Source organism: Coregonus lavaretus (assembly GCF_964263955.1).
Source record: "Coregonus lavaretus genome assembly, chromosome: 13".
NCBI classification, from domain to species: domain Eukaryota; kingdom Metazoa; phylum Chordata; class Actinopteri; order Salmoniformes; family Salmonidae; genus Coregonus; species Coregonus lavaretus.
Genome location: NC_140000.1, coordinates 18,271,688 through 18,293,212, shown reverse-complemented (window position 1 = coordinate 18,293,212; position 21,525 = coordinate 18,271,688). Strand labels below are relative to the sequence as shown.

Below are 21,525 nucleotides of genomic sequence, written 5' to 3'. Positions count from 1 at the left end.
GCTAGTAAAGCAGAGGAACTTATTGAAGTTGTTGGAGTCATTTCCGCACTTTCCGACGAAGATATCGACCACAGAGTGATTGCAAATCTAGAAGAAGTTGTCCACCGCTTCTCTGGTACCAGGGCACTTCAGGCCCAACACACACAGGGACCGGGGCGTTTGGCGTTTGACATACCGAGTGCAGTTCTGGAGCATCAACTTCTTTGTGGAGTTCCCGCTGTTCAAATTGCAGCGATGTTCGGTGTGTCAAAGAGGACCATCAGGAGGCGCATGCAACAATACAGTTTAAGGTATTTACACTAAATTCATGAGTTTTCTGTTTATGAATTGCTGCTCTCATACACTCGGAAAGAATATGACGTTTAAGGTAACATTACTTGATGTTGTGTTTTTCTTGTTTGTACAGAAAGACAGATCTCTATTCAGCTGTGAATGATGAGGAGTTAGACCGTATTGTAAGTGAAATTCACAGAAGTCATCCAAACACCGGCTACAAGCTAATGCGTGGTCACCTGAATGCAAGAGGTGTGCATGTTCCAAGTGAGTAGATAATAATATGGGCATTATTTAAATGTATTTTTAATTTGGAGCTCTGCCCCTTTGAAAGGTGAAGGAAGCCCGCTTATGGAAAGACATCGCCTCTGAGATGTAGAATGTGTAGAAGAAATGTGAAGAGAAACACACATTTCAGGACGGCTGACTTGTATCATCAGGATAGACATGTCCTGTGATTTTTAGCCTCCTGTTTAATAGAGGTGGAACAATATCTGACAGTAATATTCTCAGCTGTCCGGATGTGCCCCTGCTGTAAAGGGTATAATATAATCATAGAAAAGCAAAATATCATAGGAGGCAAAAAATCTCAGGTCATCTCTGTTCGAGCATGTGGTATCTATCTATCTATCTATCTATATATGTGTGTATATATATGTATATGTGTATATATATGTATATGTGCATATATATGTATATATATGTGTGTATGTATATATATATATATAAATATATATAAATATATGTATGTATGTATATATATGTATGTATATGTATGTATATATATATATAAATATATGTATGTATGTATATATGTATGTATATGTATGTATGTATGTATGTGTATATATATATATATGTATATGTATATATAATTTTTATATATGTGTATATATATGTGTATGTGTATATATATATATACATACATATATATACATATATATATGTATGTATATGTACAATATCTGACAGTAAAGTACATTTTTGAAGCTGTGGTGGTTCTGTAATAGTTGACTGTTTTACACACATTATTTATTTTATTATGACACCACTATATCCTCAAAATAAGTAGCCAGTGAGTGTGTGGTTATTCATTTTAAATTCCTCCCCTCAGTCTCAAGACTGCAAGAGTCTTTACGCAGAGTCAATGCAGAGGGAGTCTACATGAGACGTCTGAGGCTGCGTGTATTAAGGCGACGGCAGTATTTTGTTCCTGGCCCAAACTCTTTGTGGCATATAGATGGCCACCATAAGCTTATCAGGTCAGTGATATTAGCAGATAAACAAGATAAACAATGCATCTTTCTATATGTTTCATTACAATTGTTATACAATAAAGTTATATTTTTTAATGTGTTTGCAACAGGTGGAGATTTGTTGTCCACGGTGGGGTGGATGGATTCAGTCGTTTAGTGGTCTACCTGACTGTGGCCGGCAATAATAGAGCTCATACGGTCTTACAGAGCTTTATCGCCGCTGTTGAGCAGTATGGGCTGCCATCAAGGGTACGGTCTGACAAAGGGGGGGAGAATGCAGATGTAGCAGAATTCATGATCAGAAGCAGAGGTACCGACAGGAATTCACACATCACAGGCAGAAGTGTCCACAATCAGCGGTAAAGAAATATGTTTGGCAACTAGGCTCACACAACTAACATACTAGTTGAATGTACTTTAGCATATGTCATAAATTAACAATTTCTCAATTTTATCCTAAACACAGAATAGAGAGGATGTGGAGAGATGTTTATGAACATGCCCTGGACCTCTTCTATCAGATCTTTACTTCATTGGAAGATCAGGAGACACTGAATCCAGACAATGAAGTCCATCTTTTCGCTCTGCACCGGATTTTCCTTCCACTGGTTCAGCAAAGCCTCGACTCTTTTCGAGATGCTTGGAACTTCCACGGTCTTAGAACTGAAAGGAATCAGTCACCACAGCAACTCTGGAGAAGTTACAGAGAGCAAGGCCCTGAGGAGGATCCTACTGAGGTTAACAATGAACTTTAAACACTTTCTTAAAATTGTTTCCCCAAAGGAATTATGGGAGAAAAAAATGGTGCTAAATGTGATACTTTAAATGAAACATTTACTATAGATTATTGTCTCTTTAAAATCTCCCGAGCTTTTAAAGATCAACCTGTGAGCTGTAGTTTCTACAGTGCATACTATGCAAAGCTGTATTATTTAAAAAAACTGAATAAGTAACATTTCATTTCTCACTGCCTTGGTGACCAAAAATAACAATCTTGTGTAAGGACATGTCAAACTAGTTTTAAGTACAAGACTGATTATGCTTGTCATCCATTCAGGTTCCTGAAGAATATGGGATCGATTGGAACGGACCTCACTGCCTTCATCGAGGCACTGTGTCAGTCCCCGAGGTTCAGCTGGCCCGTGAGCTCTCAGATGAAGAGGTTGCAATTTTGCCAGCTCCAGGAGTTTCTGTTACTGATGCACTTAGACTATATGTAGAGACTGTGGAAGTGTTATCAAGAATCTTAGACTGATGTCCAACCCATGTTTTTATTTGTTGTGTTAGAACAAGCAAGGAAAAACTGAAAGTTTACTTTCCTTTTAAAAGAAAGGAAAAAAAGCTGTTTCTTTGAAGCTTCCTGTCTCATTATGGTCCACAGAATGACTAACATGAATGCTGTACTGTTAGCACTGAAGGTGCAGAACCGTTTGATTTTAGTAAATGGAAGAAAAAAAAGTCAACTACTGCACAGTGTGTTAATGTTTTCAAAGACACTGAACTTGTGTCAATTCATCTGAACTGTGTATGCATTGACATTAGGGCTGGGCAATATGGAGAAAATCAAATATCACATTTTTGACCTAACACCTTGATGTCGATATTGCAACGATATTGTAAGGTTGACAATTGGTGCATTCACAAAATATCTTCCACATTTAGATTTCGGATAAATAACTATCATATTGTGGATATAATGACTAAGTGGTAAAAGGCAAATAATAGAACAGCTAGAACAGTCTGGTAAGTTCAGAAAATGACATCACTTTACTGTAATGCAGCTCTCCAAGTCCTGAAGTAAGAAGTTCAGCTTTAAACAGTACGCTTGGAATTTTATCCGCATTGTGGTCAGCCAAACAACAGACAGTGTGTGTGTAGCTTCTTCGGCTAACTTGGACTTGTGCTGGTCGTCTCGTCATATTCCTTCTGGCTCCAATGATATATGGCGCAAAGAGCCTTGCTACCTCCGCTGCAACACAGAAAAACGTAACAGCTCAATGGTCACCAGTCAGCTAAAACAGCCTCTACTTCTATCTTGGGATGCTCAAGCCAGCTAACACCATTTAGCCGATTAGCGAACTAGCTAGGTTTATGCTTCCCCCCCCATTAACAATAAACGTGTCACGCACGAAGCATCATAATACCGCATGCAAATACATGTTCGAGTCGATCTAATTTAACCTACACGTGTGTCCCGAATCATTAAATAGTAGCACACCTGGCTAACATGAAATTACTTAGCTTACCTTGGACAGGTGTACGTGATTGAGCGGCCGGTATCTGCTGTGACTGAGCTGCCGGAGTCACCGGTGCCGCGGGAGCCGTTGGACTTCTGCTCAGAGCTTCCTCAATCAAATTCGCTGCTTCTCTCAGCAGCTCCGGGCAACTTTTAGACATTTTGTCCTGCACCTCACACAGCGTCTCAACATTGGGGCTAGCAGGACCGAGTCTTCTCTTGATTTTTAGCCGTTGCAATGAAAGTTCTGTTTAACCGTGTAACTAAACCAACGTAGAGGTGAATAGCGCCACCCAGTGTATTGGAATGTGTTCAGTAGCTCTGCATCAATCCATTATCCGGAATTGATTTGTCTTGGCTTGATGCAGAGGGTAACCAATCAGGCGTTAGGTTCCGCCTACCAACTTTTGATGGGTCAGTTTGACAGTTTTAAGTAATTCATGAATCACTGCAATGCAGGACCATGAAATGTAAATGTAAATAGTGAAATTATTATATATGTATTTTACATAAAATTAATCGGTATTTGAATTAATTAATGACACATTTAATAACACATTTATGTATTTAATTCTAATTTTAATTAATTAATGACACATTTAAGTAATTATTTAATGGTGTATTTATTTATTTAATTGTGGCACTTTTAGTCCTCCATACTTCTATTGTGACAACAAGAAAATGCAATGAGTAATTTATGAAAACAAATCAAAAATATGATTTTTTAAATGATTTTTTTATATACCAATAATGAAAAACATACAATGTTGACATCGGTATGTTGAGAATATTGGGCTGTAGAGAGAGAACTTTCTACCTGTCTCAGTTGAAGTGGGGTGGAAAATATTCAGTAGGGTCTCTACTAACCAAATGTGCAGTTTTGGAGGGGACTGTGTCATACATACCCAGCAACACAGCTTTAAATTGCCTGGTACTATCCATGGTTCGGAAATCAATGCACACAAAAATAAAAATAAAATAAACACAAAAGCTAAACATTTTTGGGGATCAAAACGAAATCAAATTTAAATGTAATGAATATTAACCAGGCTATTAAGACACAGTATAATCAATCACACATTCTGAACAGCAATGGAGAAATGTATTTTCAAGTTGTAGGCCGATATGTGATTCTTATCTATTAAGGTTTGCAGGATACAGCAAAGGCATAGGACTATTACCTAGTTTTAAAAATTCATAACAAAGACAAGATTATTTACAAGCTATATTGTCTGATTATGGATCAAGGTCAGCAAAGGCACTTTTTGTAGAGTTTAAAATGTACTACAAGAGACAACAAGGCTACATGGCTAGCAGTACACAGTATAATCAAGCTTTCAGAACAACAATGGAGAACATTCTTTACAAGTTATAGGCCTCTATGTGTTGCTTTTTCTATCAAGGTTAGCAGTATACAGTAAAGGCCTATTAACCAAGTTTTCTAAACCAATAACAGAGACAAGATTGAAAGATAATACATAATACAGAGACGTGATGATTATCTATCAAGGTCAGTAGTCATTTTCTGTAGAGTTTCAAATGTATTACGTAGTAATTTTCTCTCAGATAACTCATAAAAAACATACTCTCACATGCCATTGTGACAAAGCGTATTCACATTGCCCTCTAATAAGACTGCTTTAGAGAATAAGTACACATAAACACCACAACTACTACCATCTGACTGTTTTCTAAAATAGGGACACTGATGAGGAAATTCATAGTTTAGTGTCACATCCACCACAAATCCATGCATTGCGAGATACTGTAATACCAGGTATTTCTGAAGTGGAAGTAGTTTATCTTTTTATTCTCTTTCATAATGGCTTAAGGAATCCATAATTGTAATTTAATGTATTGCAATTACTGCTACTAACTATATGTCGCATATCTATGGCTATAACTGTCCAATGTGACTTTAAGTTCATGGGCACTATCACATGCTCAAAAGCCACTAATTGTGCACCATTCCAGGCACATTTGGCATTTGGCATAATATCTTTGCTGTCACAAAACAGACTTGCAAAAGACACAAGTGACATTAACACAAATTGTTCCTTCAGATGTGACTTCAAAAGATGATTGTACCCGTCAATTATTCTATAATTGAACCACTTGTTGTCATTGCTTAATAATCCTCTTTAGTAAGTGGAGATGGAAGAGTTTTGGTTGCCTTTGGAATTGAAAGTTTAGACCTAGATAGGTCATTCTTTGTGCATTTGTCAGAGCACAGATTACTTTGTCTTGCTGAAGAAAATGTAGTATTTTTTCACTGTGTTTCTTTTCTTATGTTACCAGATAGAACACAGCTTGCTTCAGGAGTTCTTGGACATTCTCTAAGATAATACCATGTATTGCATGTTATTAAAAGTGTATTTCTTTAAATATAGCCTACACAATAGCTTTCAACATGCCAGTATTTGTGCAAACTTTTTAAAGAAATGCTGGTATAAATAATACAATACGTCAAATTATGAATTATTTTTTTCCAGAGGTGGTTGCATTGCTGTGAAAAACAGTTGTACTGTACTAGAGTGCTATAAAAAATTATATTCCCAAATGTAGCATGTTTTTTGCAGGGAGACTCTTATTTTTGTTTTAATCATCTGTGATCATGCTGCCAGTATAATATCCTACTGCTAGGAGAATGGTAATCCTCTGGACTGGGTCCAGAGCATGGCTGGGGGGCTGGGCTGGAGACTGGGAGTGATTTTCATGTCATAGGGTGGGGCTCAAATCCATTTCCATTCATACCCCATTCACGAAGTGTATTGAAATTATATTTATGAACAAACAACTAAATGACTACTTATAAACATTAAATTGACCCCCAACTCTGTTTCATTTTAAAGTTTTGATGATATTTTCAGTCCTGAAGTTGAACCTGTAAGTGACAGTTCGACATTAACTGGGGGGGGGGGGTCCAAATGAAGGTGTTATAAAAAAAAAAGCGCCCCCATCCCCAACATTACAAATATTTTCACATGACCCTCCCTTTATTCTGTAAAAAAAATTGCACACTCTCCCCCCTCATAGAATTAACTCCAAATAATGTTTATGACCGCAAATAACAATAATTGTGGTGACCCTGTGTTTATAAAGGTGGATATTGACTTTGCCACTTCAGCATGCTTTTGTGGCACAATCACCTTGTTCGAGAGTGATTTACACGGTTATCAAAACGTCAAGCCAGGGTAAACCCTTATTTTAAGTGTTTCTAAAATCCCCTATAGGAAAAATGAATGGTGTAAAAATTATTTGAACCATTTCCCTGTTTGACCGCTAGATGTATGGGTATTGTGACACCTCCACTGTGGGGCTCTATAGCCTGATGAGATTATTATGGACAATAGTTCGAGATTATTTTTATTTGTCAAACAGTAGCCATGCATCGATCATCATGTCACCAGAATAAGACCCTTGAAATTTATTGAAAGGAGCATAAAGCTCATCACCGTGAACTTTCACCACCCTGTGAATTTCACCACTAATGTATTTAATATGTAGCATGCTTTCCCATGATGTCATTACATTTTTTATCTGACATGTACTTTACTCCCATAAAAAGGTTGGATGGAAACCTGGTTGATGTCAAGCTATTTTGAAGATGTTGGAATTATATTTTGGACGAACATGCGCATGCCTACAGGAGACTTCTGAAGTAGCCTAATCAGATTAAAACATTGTGACTGGCTGTGTTTATGCCACATATAAAAGGTAATACATTTTAAAAGTTAAATGATAAATATTTAGGCTATATGGGCCTGCCGGGAGCATATGTGGCCACATTATTATAGGACAACTTGGGAGAATGATGATCTGCAACAGAAAACGCATCTGAGCATCAGAAGTAAAAATACAGTCAGACTGGCCTACTACTATGCCTTTCTAGACCTTATAAACTGTCGGGGGGCGTGGTCAGCATTTGCTCTCCATTGAAGTAAATAGACATTTTTGCAATTCCGGTGATTGAGCCAGTGGTGAAGTCACGTTAATCGGAGTATCTTGAAACCCTCTGGAGTGTACACGACGATTTAGGAAAACATATATTTAGGGAGAATCGATTGGTAAGTTACAGTAGGCAAGATAAAAATATGTGTTTCTTGTTTGTGGTTGTTATGGACATAGCTAGCGTAACGTAAACATTTGATTTTTCCAGCAGCAAGCTTAAACTAGCATACTGTAGCTAATTTGGTTGAGGCGGGGGCATGGAGTAGCAAGTTAGCTACTGGGAGACAGAATAGGGTGGGTCAGTATGGGTGACAGAATAGACTAGAGCACACGGCTATGGTAAATGCACTAGCCTGTTACGTTAGCTAGCTAACGTTAGATATCTGTATTCAACATTCACATTGTTGAAGTAGCTAGCTAGCTATAGTAACCACAGACAGTAGAGAAACAATCTCTGTGGTAACTATGTAACAGTAGATAGCTGTAACATCTTGGCAGACGGTAACTATTCTAATGTATCTTCCGGTATTAGCCATGGATTCACGAACGACACTGTTGAAGGATCCACATGGCTAACTTAGCCTCCCATCAATCTGCTTCGATCCCAGATGAGATGGAACGCCTCTGTCCAATTCTGCCAAATAAAGTTCTCTCTAAACTTTAGGTGTTCTATACCCACCCAGACTGTCACTTTTTCTCAAGTTGATTGTCCTACTTTTTCTCTGCACAAGTACTAACCACAACAGTAACTGACATCTAGTTACCACAACACTTTCTCTGTTATTCCACTGGCTTGTACATTTCGTTATAAACAGGAAGTAAAGTATCAAAGGCAATGTGTGTGTGTGTGGGATGTTGGGTAGGGTCTGCCAATTGGGTCTTTGGCTTGGGTGATTGACGTAAACAATGTTAATTGCAGCGCCACACTACTGTGCCAGATCGATGAACAACTGACCGTCAGACACACAACTTGAGACACTAGGCCTACTTCATCATGTATATTTACATTTAAACGTTATTTTAGTTTTAGCTCTAAGATCTCAAGGCTGTGTTTACATTTAGGATTGAATGTGCAGCTGTGCTCTTGACCTAGGCCAAAGCTATTTGGAATTGGAACTAGCAGCAAAATACTAGTACTAATCCAATGCGTCTTGAATGATTAGGCCAACCAAGTGGAGACTGTCTAATGTTGACAATCTTCTCTTACAGCTCTTAGGCCCAAATCAAGATGTTCCACACATGTGGACCCAATGAAGCCATGGTGGTGTCTGGTAAGATATTTTGTTTTATGTGTTCATATTGATTAACATGATCTTATATGACACAATACAGACAGGAAAAACAGGTTGCCCAACCTACCCCATTGCCCTAAATGGTCCAATATTGTTATGACTCACTTTTCTTGAAACTGTAATAGGCCTATGTTGTATACTGTATGTGATTGTTTACAGTACAAGTAACAGTAAATGTAATGTAGGGCCAAGTGACATGTGACTCACTTTAGCCTATCCTCAAGTGTCATGTGATACCACTGAGCAACTCTGGGCCACTTTCAGTTGTCAAACTTTGCAGATAGAAAAGTCATTAATAGAGCCAACATGATTCCTTGGTCTATATGTCGGAGAGGCATGTTTGTTCTATATTATATATTTATATCTGAATGTTCCAAAACGTTGTGTCCTGCTGAACGCGCCCCAGATGTCACAGTGTGTAGTAAACCAGGACAGGAATCTGTAATCAGGTTCAGCTCAAACAGTACACTACTTTGTTGACATTTCACAATACCAGCTGTCAATAGGCTAGCTCCTTACTTGCATTGTATTGTGTGGAATGTGGTGCTGCAATGTAGTCCTATATGTAGGCTAATGAATATATGTCATAGACTCACTGTGTACATTACATCTTAATTGTGTGCAGTACTGTGTTGAGAGAGTATAGCCTAATGTAATTTAATCTCTCATATTTTCAAGTAACCCACTCCTTTTTAGTATACAGTGCTATGAAAAAGTATTTGCCCCCTTTCTAATTTTCTCTACTTTTGCATATTTGTGATACTGAATGTTATCAGATCTTCAACCAAAACCTAATATTAGATAAAGGGAACATAAGTGAACAAATAACACAACAATTACATATTTATTTCATAAACAAAGTTATGCAACACCCAATTCCCCTGTGTGAAAAAGTAATTGCCCCCTTACACTCAATAACTGGTTGTGCCACCTTTAGCTGCAATGACTCCAACCAAATGCTTCCTGTAGTTGTTGATCAGTCTCTCACGTCGTTGTGGAGGAATTTTGGCCCACTCTTCCATGCAGAACTGCTTTAACTCAGTGACGTGTGGGTTTTCAAGCATGAACTGCTCGTTTCAAGTCCTGCCACAACATCTCAATTGGGATTAGGTCTGGACTTTGACTAGGCCATTCCAAAACTTCAAATTTGTTGCTTTTTAGCAAATTTCATGTAGACTTGATTGTGTGTTTTGGATCATTGTCTTGCTGCATGACCCAGCTGCGCTTCAGCTTCAGCTCACAGACGGATGTGAGCTTCTATTAAGGCAAGTCGTCCAGGTCCTGAGGCAGCAAAGCATTCCCAAACCATCACACCACCACCACCACCATGCTTGACCTTTGGTATGATGTTCTTACTGTGGAATGCAGAGTTTGATTTTCGCCAGGCATTACTGGAACCATGTCGTCCAAAAAGTTATACTTTTGAATCATCTGTCCATAGAACGTCTTGATGATCATCCAGGTGCTTTTTGGCAAACTTGAGTCAACTTTTTGGACGGGATGGGTCCCATTATGCCTGGCGAAAACCAAACATTGCATTCCACAGTAAGAACATCATACCAAAGGTCAAGCATGGTGGTGGTGGTGTGATGGTTTGGGGATGCTTTGCTGCCTCAGGACCTGGACGACTTGCCTTAATAGAAGGAACCATGAATTCTGCTCTGTATCAGAGAATTCTACAGGAGAATGTCAGACCATCCGTCTGTGAGCTGAAGCTGAAGCGCAGCTGGGTCATGCAGCAAGACAATGATCCAAAACACACAATCAAGTCTACATGAAAATTGCTAAAAAGCAACAAATTGGAAGTTTTAGAATGGCCTAGTCAAAGTCCAGACCTAATCCCAATTGAGATGTTGTGGCAGGACTTGAAACGAGCAGTTCATGCTTGAAAACCCACACGTCACTGAGTTAAAGCAGTTCTGCATGGAAGAGTGGGCCAAAATTCCTCCACAGCAACGTGAGAGACTGATCAACAACTACAGGAAGCATTTGGTTGGAGTCATTGCAGCTAAAGGTGGCACAACCAGTTATTGAGTGTAAGGGGGCAATTACTTTTTCACACAGGGGAATTGGGTGTTGCATAACTTTGTTTATGAAATAAATGAAATAAATATGTAATTGTTGTGTTATTTGTTCACTTATGTTCCCTTCATCTAATATTAGGTTTTGGTTGAAGATCTGATAATATTCAGGATCACAAATATACAAAAGTAGAGAAAATTAGAAAGGGGGCAAATACTTTTTCATAGCACTGTATACTAAGGCTTTTTACTTTTCTCTGTCAAAGTCTGATTGCCCCCTCTCTTCTTCGCTTCACCTCCAGGCTTTGGTCGTTCCCCTCCTCTAATGATCGCTGGAGGAAGAGTATTTGTCCTCCCCTGTATTCAACAGATCCAGAGGTAGCTATCTCTCCCTCCCCTTCTTCTTTCAGTTATCTATCCATCCACTCATCCATCCAGGTTTCATTCAGGGATTCTGTTAATGTGTAGAGAAAAATGCCCCATAGTCCCTGTGTATTCTCTACTGTTACTGTAACGTTAGTGTTTAAATGAATAAGCCTATACGAATACCAGGCTGCTATTTTAAGCTTATAATGCAACACCATCTGTCATTTGTAGCCTCCACCTGTAGTCGTGGTTACTCTCTCTGTCTGACTCACTTTCTCCTCCCTCTCGCTATCCCCCTCTCTATTCTCACTGTACTTTCCCTCTTTGAACCACATACCCTCTTCTTTCTCTGTCTCTCTCTCTGTCTCTGTCTCTCTGTTAGGATCACCCTGAACACCCTGACTCTGAATGTGAAGAGTGATAAGGTGTACACCCGTCATGGAGTGCCCATCTCTGTCACTGGCATCGCCCAGGTATGGACTCCTAGCACCTACACACTTTGTGTACATGTGAAAGTAGCCATGTATCCTGATTGGATAGGTATATTTGACCTCACATGGAATCCCTATGTGACCTTTGACCTCTAACCCCTGACCTCTGGCAGGTGAAGATCCAGGGTCAGAACAAGGAGATGCTGGCCACGGCCTGTCAGATGTTCATGGGGAAGTCTGAGGCTGAGGTCTCCAACATCGCCCTGGAAACACTGGAGGGGCACCAGAGGGCCATCATCGCCCATCTGACTGTTGAGGTAGGCTACACACACACACCACACCATGTCCTGATAAAGGGCATGTGTTGCCTCTGGTGCCCTTTTCTCTTCCAAAAGGATTGCCTTGGTCTTTTGAATTGACTATCACTGAATGTCTCACTGACTTGAAGCTACAAGCCATAGCTTGTTTTTCTCACCGTTGACCTTTCTCATGACTTAGCTAAAAGGCTGGCAAACCTGCCTGGCAACTGAGAGCAGTAATGGATTATAGTTATTATAATGTAGTGAATAGTAAGAGCATAGTAGTAACAAGTGTCCTTTCATTCCCCTGGTCTGTGGTTTTACTTCACGTGTAGCTCTGGCTGATCTCCTCTGTATTCACCCCCATAGATACAGAAATACTAGAAGGGACAAAGCCCCTCAGACCAGGGCAATTTGACAGGAACACTCATGGGTACACTCGTTATGGCCGGTCCACCCATCTCCCCCGTGGTCCTGTGTGGCTCAGTTAGTAGAGCTTGGCGCTTCCAACACCAGGGTTCATGGGTTCGATCCCCGTTGGGGCCACCAATACGAAAATGTATAAAAGTGTCTGCTAAATGTATGTATATTATATATGATTATTGTCCTTCCCCTGTAGGAGATCTACCAGGACCGTAAGAAGTTCTCTGAGCAGGTGTTCAAGGTGGCCTCCTCTGACCTGGTCAACATGGGCATCGGCGTGGTCAGCTACACGCTCAAAGATGTTCACGACGACCAGGTTTGTTCTCTCTCTCCCTCTGTCTCTCTCACTAACACTCTGACAAAAATACAGCGATGTTACAGTATGAATGTCACACAAGGATTGTTACAGAAAACAGGCGCAGATTTTGTAAAATGTTTTTAAAAATGTATTTTAAAAGTCAGTGTTCGAGAATGCAAGACAAATTCCTGCACAAAAATACTTGTTTATTGTTCTGTTTATGTTGGTAACCAGTTTATAATAGCAATAAGTCCCAAGGAGGTGTGGTATATGGCCAATATATCACGACTAAGGGCTGTTCTTAGACACGACGCGACGCGTAGTGCCTGCATACAGCCCTTAGCCGTGGTATATTGGCCATGTACCACAAACCCCTGAGGTGCCTTATTGATATTATAAACTGGTTACCAACATAAACAGAACAGTAAACAAGTATTTTTGTGTATATTGTCTGATATACACACGGCTGAAATGCTGTTTCAGCCAATCAGCATGCAGGACCCAAACTAGCAGGTTTCTAATAATAACAACACGGTCTCTGTCAGGACTACCTCAACTCCCTGGGTAAAGCTAGGACAGCTCAGGTGCAGAAGGATGCCAGGATCGGCGAGGCTCAGTACAAACGAGACGCGGTGATCCGGGAGGCCCAGGCCATGCAGGAGAAGGTGTCAGCCCAGTATGTGAATGAGATCGAGATGGCCAAAGCCCAGAGAGACTACGAGCTGAAGAAGGCCTCCTACGACTATGAGGTCAACACCAAGAAGGCCGAGTCTGAGATGGCCTATCAGCTGCAGGTATCCTATCACCAAACTCTGGGCTGTGCAATGATCCTCTCATTCAGACACCCAACACAGCCGATGTAGCGTGTCGTGTTCTAATAACGGATAATATTCACGTTTATTAACACAGGGCAGAATCCTAACTTGAGAAGCGAGCAGGATCCTCAAGTTCGCACCACTGCTGTCACTTTTGATGTGAAGTGTCTTTGGGTGTTTTTTTCTAAATCCATTTGATTATCGGGATGATCTAGGTGGCGAAGACGAAGCAGCGTATTGAGGAGGAGACGATGCAGGTGAAGGTGGTGGAGAGGTCTCAGCAGATCCTGCTGCAGGAGCAGGAGATCACCCGCAAGGAGATGGAGCTGGAGGCCAAGGTGAAGAAGCCGGCTGAGGCAGAGAGATACCGCCTGGAGAGACTGGCTGAGGCTGAACGGTATGGTACAATACCTGCATGCTCCAGTTTTCACAAGAAAGTTGTCAGTTATAAAAACTAAACTTGAGGTGAGAATGTACTTATCCTCCCGCAAACTTTAGAGCATGCATATGCAACGTTTCTAGTGGTTGAAGTATTGCATTGCAAAAAGGCAAAAGTAGCCTTGTGCAAATGGAGAATATATGATGACACTCTTATTCATAACAAAAAAACAAGTAGCCAAATATAATAAGATGCAATCATTTGCTGTTAGTGAGAAGAGCGAAAATGTATTTATTTTTTCATTCTAAAATAATTAGAAATAGGCATATTTCCTATTATTAATTTCATTTCCATGATCATTGCAGAATAAATTCCTCACCTATTCCGGCCATGAGTTAATATTCCCAAAGGAGCAATACAACAAATGACCATGCGCATCTCTCATTTAATTGGACCTAATATGTAGGCTATTATAATTTCTAGTTTTTGCTCTAGCCTATGCATCCAACAGGGAGCGCAGTTTATAACATACAGGTGAACAAACCGTTGATCCAAAGACGGTACAGTATGAAACTCTGGTTGATCTTTTGCATTGAAGTGTGTAGGCTACCGCTGTAAGTAGACCTACTGTATTTGTAATTTTTCTCCGGGTACACCATGTTTCAGAATTCGCGGGCAGTGCAGCATATTTATGTTCGGGAAAAAGTGAATGCAAAACATTATTGCGTTCAAACGATCTGTTTACAGGTCCACAACCATTTGCAATTGTTCAGATACAGCACCTCCAGGACATTTGATCAAGTTCACCATTGCTATTTCCTTTAGATACTGTTTTGGCCTAATTCCAATACTTCTAAAGTATACAGCAAATAAGGGCCTTATTGTCACCATAAAGGGGGAATGATGGGCGTTTTTCAGGCGGAGTTATAATGCTTGTTCACGCACACAGTTTTAGGATCTGATTTATAACTGGAAACATGCTAATGTATGGCCTGCGGCAAGTTGATAAATCTCAATATTTTTTTCAGAAATGGCGCACGCAGATATTCAGTGTTCAATTTACGCAACGGTTATAAATTAGGTCCCTAGCGTCCAGCATCAGGCGATCACCGCTGGGACACGCCAGAATCCCAATCAGAACTGTGGGTTTTTTCTGTTCCGTAGTAGTCCTGGGCAGTGAGTCCTGCTAAAGGTTAAACTGAGGAAGATACTTTTCTAGTGATTTTACATTTTAGTCATTTAGCAGACGCTCTTATCCAGAGCGACTTACAGTTAGTGAGTGGATACATTTTCATACTTGCCCTCCGTGGGAATCGAACCCACAACCCTGGCATTGCAAGCGCCATGCTCTACCAACTGAGCTACACGGGGCCAACATTTGCTCAGTTCAGCTCAACTCCAACTGTCTCTCTCCTTCTCTGTCTCTCTCTCTTTCACAGTGCACAGCTCATCATGGAGGCTGAGGCAGAGGCAGAGTCCATCAGAGTGAGTTCAGCATCGTCTCCCTTCTCTCCTCTCCCTTCTCTCCTCTGTCACTCCCCTCCACTCTCCTGTCATTCCTGTTATCAGTACAATAGCTGGCTGATATGCCCCCTGTCATAGCTTCTCCCCTGACAGCCTGTCCCTTCCACCCTCTCATTCACCCACTTGCTCGCTCGCTCGCTCTCCCTCCCTCCCTCCCTCCATATTGAGGTTGGTGTTCTCTGTTCCTCTTCCCGTCTCTATTCTAACTTCCCTGTCTCCCTCTTTGTATACATCGCTCACTTCCCTTAATACAACCTTACCTTTGGATAAGTTCTCTCTCTTTCTTCCTGTGTTTCATATATTAAACACATTATTAACCAGTCCATTTGCCATTTGGATATATTTTTCATAGAATAACCCCCCCACTTGTGTCTCGTAGTTCAGATGCATTGGGATATACACTCAGTGGCCAGGGAAATTGATTGCCGTGGCCTGCTATATAAAGCAGGCAGACAGGCATCCAGTTACTGTTCGATTGACCGTTAGAATGGACAAAACGAGTGACCTAAGCGACTTTGAGCGTGGTATGGTATCTCTGAAACGGTCGCACTCCTGGGCTTTTCACGCACGACAGTGCCTAGGGTTTACCGAGAATGGTACGACAAAAAAAAACATCCAGTCAGCGGCAGTCCTGTGGACGAAAACTGCTCATTGATGAGAGGTCGAAGGAGAATGGTAATAATCGTGCAAGCTAACAGGCGGGCCATATACAGGCAAATAACGGCGCAGTACAACAGTGGTGTACAGAACGGCATCTCGGAAGGCACAACTCGTCGGTACTTGTCACAGATGGGTTTTGCAGCAGACGACCACACCAGGTTCCACTAAAAACAAGAAGAAGCGGCTCCAGTGCGCACACGATCACCAACACTGGACAATTGAGGAGTGTAAAAACATCGCCTGGTCCGACAAATCCCGGTTCCTGTTGCGTCATGCTGATCGCAGAGTCAGGATTTGGCGTAAGTAGCATGAGTCCATGGCCTCATTCTGCCTGGTGTCAACGGTACAGGCTGGTGGCGGTGGTGTAATGGTGTGGAGAATGTTTTCCTGGCACATATTAGGTCCCTTGATTCCATTCGAGCAACTTTTCCATGCCTGAAGAATTCAGGCTGTTCTGGACTAAACTCAGCAAAAAAAGAAGTGTCCCTTTTTCAGGACCCTGTCTTTCAAAGCTAATTCGTAAAAATCCAAATAACTTCACAGATCTTCATTGTAAAGGGTTTAAACACTGTTTCCCATGCTTGTTCAATGAACCATAAACAATTAATGGACATGCACCTGTGGAACGGTCGTTAAGACACTAACACTAAGACACACTAAAGAGGCCTTTCTACTGACTCTGAAAAACACCAAAAGAAAGATGCCCAGGGTCCCTGCTCATCTGCGTGAACGTGCCTTAGGCATGCTGCAAGGAGGCATGAGGACTGCAGATGTGGCCAGAGCAATAAATTGCAATGTCCGTACTGTGAGACGCCTAAGACAGCGCTACAGGGAGACAGGACGGACAGCTGATCGTCCTCACAGTGGCAGACCACGTGTAACAACACCTGCACAGGATCGGTACATCCGAACCTCACACCTGCGGGACAGGTACAGGATGGCAACAACAACTGCCCGAGTTACACCAGGAACGCACAATCCTTCCATCAGTACTCCGACTGTCCGCAATAAGCTGAGAGAGGCTGGACTGAGGGCTTGTAGGCCTGTTGTAAGGCAGGTCCTCACCAGACATCACCGGCAACAACGTCGCCTATGGGCGCACACCCACCGTCGCTGGACCAGACAGCACTGTCAAAAAGTGCTCGCGGTTTTGTCTCACCAGGGGTGATGGTCTGATTCGCGTTTATCGTCGAAGGAATGAGCATTACACCGAGGTCTGTACTCTGGAGCGGGATAGATTTGGAGGTGGAGGGTCCGTCATGGTCTGGGGCGGTGTGTCACAGCATCATCGGACTGAGCTTGTTGTCATTGCAGGCAATCTCAATGCTGTGCGTTACAGGGAAGACATCTTCCTCCCTCATATGGTACCTTTCCTGCAGGCTCATCCTGACATGACCCTCCAGCATGACAATGCCACCAGCCATACTGCTCGTTCTGTGCGTGATTTCCTGCAAGACAGGAATGTCAGTGTTCTGCCAATCCCATTGAGAATGTCTGGGACCTGTTGGATCGGAGGGTGAGGGCTAGGCCATTTCCCCCCAGAAATGTCTAGGAACTTGCAGGTGTCTTGGTGGAAGAGTGGGGTAACATCTCACAGCAAGAACTGGCAAATATGGTGCAGTCCATGAGGAGGAGATACACTGCAGTACTTAATGCTGCTGGTGGCCACACCAGATACTGACTGTTACTTTTGATTTTGACCCCCCCTTTGTTCAGGGACACATTATTCCATTTCCATGTCTGTGGAACTTGTTCAGTTTGTCTCAGTTGTTGAATCTTGTTATGTTCATACAAATATTTACACATGTTAAGTTTGCTGAAAATAAACGCAGTTGACAGTGAGAGGACTTTTCTTTTTTTGAGTTTAGATGGGTGTACCTAATAAACCGGCAACTGAGTTTATTCTTATTTGTTCTTTCATATATACACCCTTTATTTATTTGAACTATAATGTGTTCTCTGTCTCTGTAGATGAAGGGCGATGCTGAGGCGTTTGCTCTGGAGGCTAAGGGTCGTGCCGAGGCAGAGCAGATGGCTAAGAAGGCTGAGGCCTTTAAACAGTACGGGGAGGGAGCCATGGTGGACATGCTGCTGGAGAAACTACCACTGGTCAGTCACACTGGGAGTAGGACTGGTTCTACTGGAGACTGGGAGGGTGCATGGATAGGGAGAAGGATTGATGGGAAAGCCATTCAGTAGATACAGAGATGGAGAGTTTAAGCGGATGGATGCATAAATGGTCAGATTCAGTGTATATAAGGATAGATGGATGACAGATTGATTAGATGACAGACAGACATGTACAGTTGTGGTCAAAACTTTTGACCACTACTGTAGTGTACTGTTACTGCAGTCCTGTGTGCTGCTGTTCTCTTCCTGAAGCTGCCATCACTCCTCCTGTCCTCTAGATAGCAGAGGAGATCAGCAGGCCCCTGTCCATGGCCCAGAAGGTTACCATGGTTTCCAGCGGCGGGGGTGAGGTGGGCGCGGCCAAGCTGACCGGAGAGGTTCTGGACATCATGACCAGATTACCAGCTGCCGTGGAGAAACTCACCGGAATCAACATTTCACAGGTCTGTGTGTATGCGTGCGCGGGTGTGTGTGGAAGAGAGAGGAAAATAGTGTGTGTGTGCGTATACAGCATGTGTATGTGAACATATTTGTCGACACACACTGACATTCTCTCCCCTTCTTTCCACAGGTTGGCCTGTCCACCCGTATGGGCTGAGAATGGAGCCCAGTGAGACAGTCTGCACAGTCAGACCTGGAACTCCATACTGCCTCCTAGTGCCTATAATTACTGTTACTACTCCTAGTGTAGTCCTCTGTCTGTCTGTCTGTCTGTCTGCATGCCTGTCTGCATGCCTGTGTTAGTACTGTAGTCTTTCTTAGGGCATGTCACAACACTCTTAATCAGCCTCCCCTCTTGCTTCCTGGGCCTCGTTGGCACTGATCTGAAAACACAGGATGGGTCAAAACTATATGTTGTAGGCCTACTGGGGGAGTTTCTTTCTCCTGGTCATTCATATCTCTGTTAGATCAGCTTGGATGAAGGAAAGGAGAGCACTTTGGACTAGCATGAAACGGCCTTAGTAGTTCTGGTAGTAACTAGCCTCCTCTCCACCATTTTGTACTCTCTTTCTCCCGTCCGTTATTCCGTTTTTTTTTTTATCACTGCTTCAAGCCTACCTTTCTGTCTCCCTCTATTACAGGGTTGGGTCCATATAAACTGTTAAACTTATATTTTCCAGCCTGTCACATAGTTTTTTTTGTAATTCATAGAATTGTATTTCGTTGGGATATGGTTGTGGTTGAGAAATTATGTTTTCATTCTTTTATAGTTCATAGGAAATAATAGTGTGTGCATGTATGAGGTCATCCATTTCATTGTTGGGTTTGTCAGCTGATTGTTTTGTCAACATTTGCAGTTGTTCTGTAAGGTAGTCTGCCTTGTTCTCAGCATGGTTGGCTAGCTAGTTATTATCAAATGAAGAAGAAATGCTCTTTACTTTCACTGTGAACATATCTTCATATTTTCCCCAATCAGAATTGAGATATTTGTAGTCCTGGTAGTCATGTTATTATACATAAACATGTTATATCTGCTAGTTGACCTCTGCATGCTCTGTGCATGCCTTATAACATTCTAGTACCTCTGTCCACCACCTTATGGACAAGGTAGTTTTCGACTATGTGCTCCCCTAACAGTAGATCCTAGATCAGTCTATCTACTGATATCTCTAAGATAACCCTCCAGAATGGCCAGTGCCTTGTGTTTTTAAAGTATAATTAATACTATCAGTACAAGCCATATTACAATAGAAGCCAAGTTACATGCAGATGATGCTGTTTTAAGATGTGTGTGCTTTTTGCCATGACTCTGCCATTTGTGGGCGATGAAATCACAAACTATATGGTGGGTTGGCACTAAACCTCTTCTCTCTGTTGGTACAATACTGGCATAGACACAATCAATGGAGTACCGAATCTGATGGTACCTAATCTCATCTAGTTACCAAAGCAAAAAACAAGGAACTACAGATTCTCTGTTAAAGTGTTGTTTATCAAACACAACAGACAGATTGTCATTATGGCTTAGTTCTAGTGTGTTAAGTGTGTTTCTAAACCCTAGACTTATTAGACGGACAGGCCTTAGATCTGAGCTTCTACTGTGGTATAAATGTATAAAGGCTGAGATTTTCTGTAAATGTATGTGAAGTGATTGGAAGGAAGTGGGTGGCAGGAGGGAGGGAGCAGACTGGGGGTTTCCTGCTGAAGGCTAACCTCAGAAGTCTCTATCTAGGTCAGGTGTCACGTGGTGCCTGATGAACATGCTGCTTGAGGTGAAGGTATATATGTAGAATAAGGGAACGGAGAAACTAGCCTGGGTGCCAGTCTGTTTCTGTTCTCTTGTCAACTCCTTATGGAACTGTCATGTCAAACATGTTTCACTTGGCAAGGACAATGGAACAGGCAAAAGCACAAACAGATCTGGGACCAGGCTACAGACTCTACTGTAGTGGAGTCCCATTCAGTGGTATGGTCCAGTTTGGTATACAGGGACCTTCGATAGACTGGAGTAGACAATATACATTTTAATCACAGATGTGTTCATTAATCAGGAGCTATCCTTTCGTATCGTAATCTTATCATTAGAATGGTCTATTTTTCTAGATGTTCTATGTTGTGCTGATCACATCCCTGTTTGATCCTTTTGTAGTATAGGGTTGTTGTAGTTGGTAGGGACTTGTTCTATACCATAGAAATATAATCATTCTTCTTCTATGTTCTATACCACTGCTCAGGATTCTAGGAGCTACTTCTCTCTACCTGATTGAAAACCCCAAAGCAAAGCTTACATGCTATCTGGCTGTCTATGCATTTTGTTACCACCAAGTGCCTGACTAAGTTGAAAGATTCCCATTTTTCTCTCAACCTAAAGGCTAAACTGTCACCCCAGGTTAAACATTGTAACAACCTAAATATATAGAGGCGTGCTATGTCCTAAAGATATGAATGAATGCCAATTTCGCCAAACCAATACTACTGCTTTCACTTATGCGCACACCTGTATATTACATCATAATGTCAATGATTTGTGACTTTTAGCCTTTTCTATGCTTTGTTGACTTGCCAAAATAATACCTGGCCTTCTGTGTAGTGTAAACGTTGTATGCAAGTGCACCAAGTTATGAATATTATAAATAAATTTGGAATGAAATTATTGTAACATTATATAAACACAAACTCTGATTTCCTAACTTAAACCCTTTGTCGTGTGTTTAATGACAAGTAGAACAT

General features: G+C 41.5%; 1 protein-coding gene and 1 long non-coding RNA gene across 2 annotated transcripts; both read left to right on the top strand.

Annotated features, from left to right (window-relative positions):
• The first annotated feature begins 303 nt into the window (after nucleotides 1-303).
• On the top strand, nucleotides 304-2,674 carry LOC311139517. The gene is made up of 5 exons (XR_014614091.1): nucleotides 304-540; nucleotides 1,388-1,535; nucleotides 1,640-1,888; nucleotides 1,996-2,266; nucleotides 2,587-2,674. It is a non-coding gene; the product is annotated as an uncharacterized lncRNA (long non-coding RNA).
• A 4,886-nt stretch (nucleotides 2,675-7,560) lies between these two features.
• LOC311139734 (flotillin-1-like) lies at nucleotides 7,561-21,488 on the top strand. Its single transcript, XM_084174664.1, has 12 exons — nucleotides 7,561-7,832; nucleotides 8,926-8,987; nucleotides 11,332-11,407; nucleotides 11,778-11,868; nucleotides 12,000-12,143; nucleotides 12,745-12,864; nucleotides 13,392-13,640; nucleotides 13,877-14,058; nucleotides 15,480-15,525; nucleotides 18,196-18,333; nucleotides 18,633-18,797; nucleotides 18,926-21,488. Exons 2-12 carry the CDS (start codon nucleotides 8,945-8,947, stop codon nucleotides 18,950-18,952), a joined length of 1,281 nt encoding a protein of 426 aa, XP_084030790.1. The 5' UTR covers nucleotides 7,561-7,832; nucleotides 8,926-8,944; the 3' UTR covers nucleotides 18,953-21,488.
• Nucleotides 21,489-21,525: the final 37 nt, after the last annotated feature.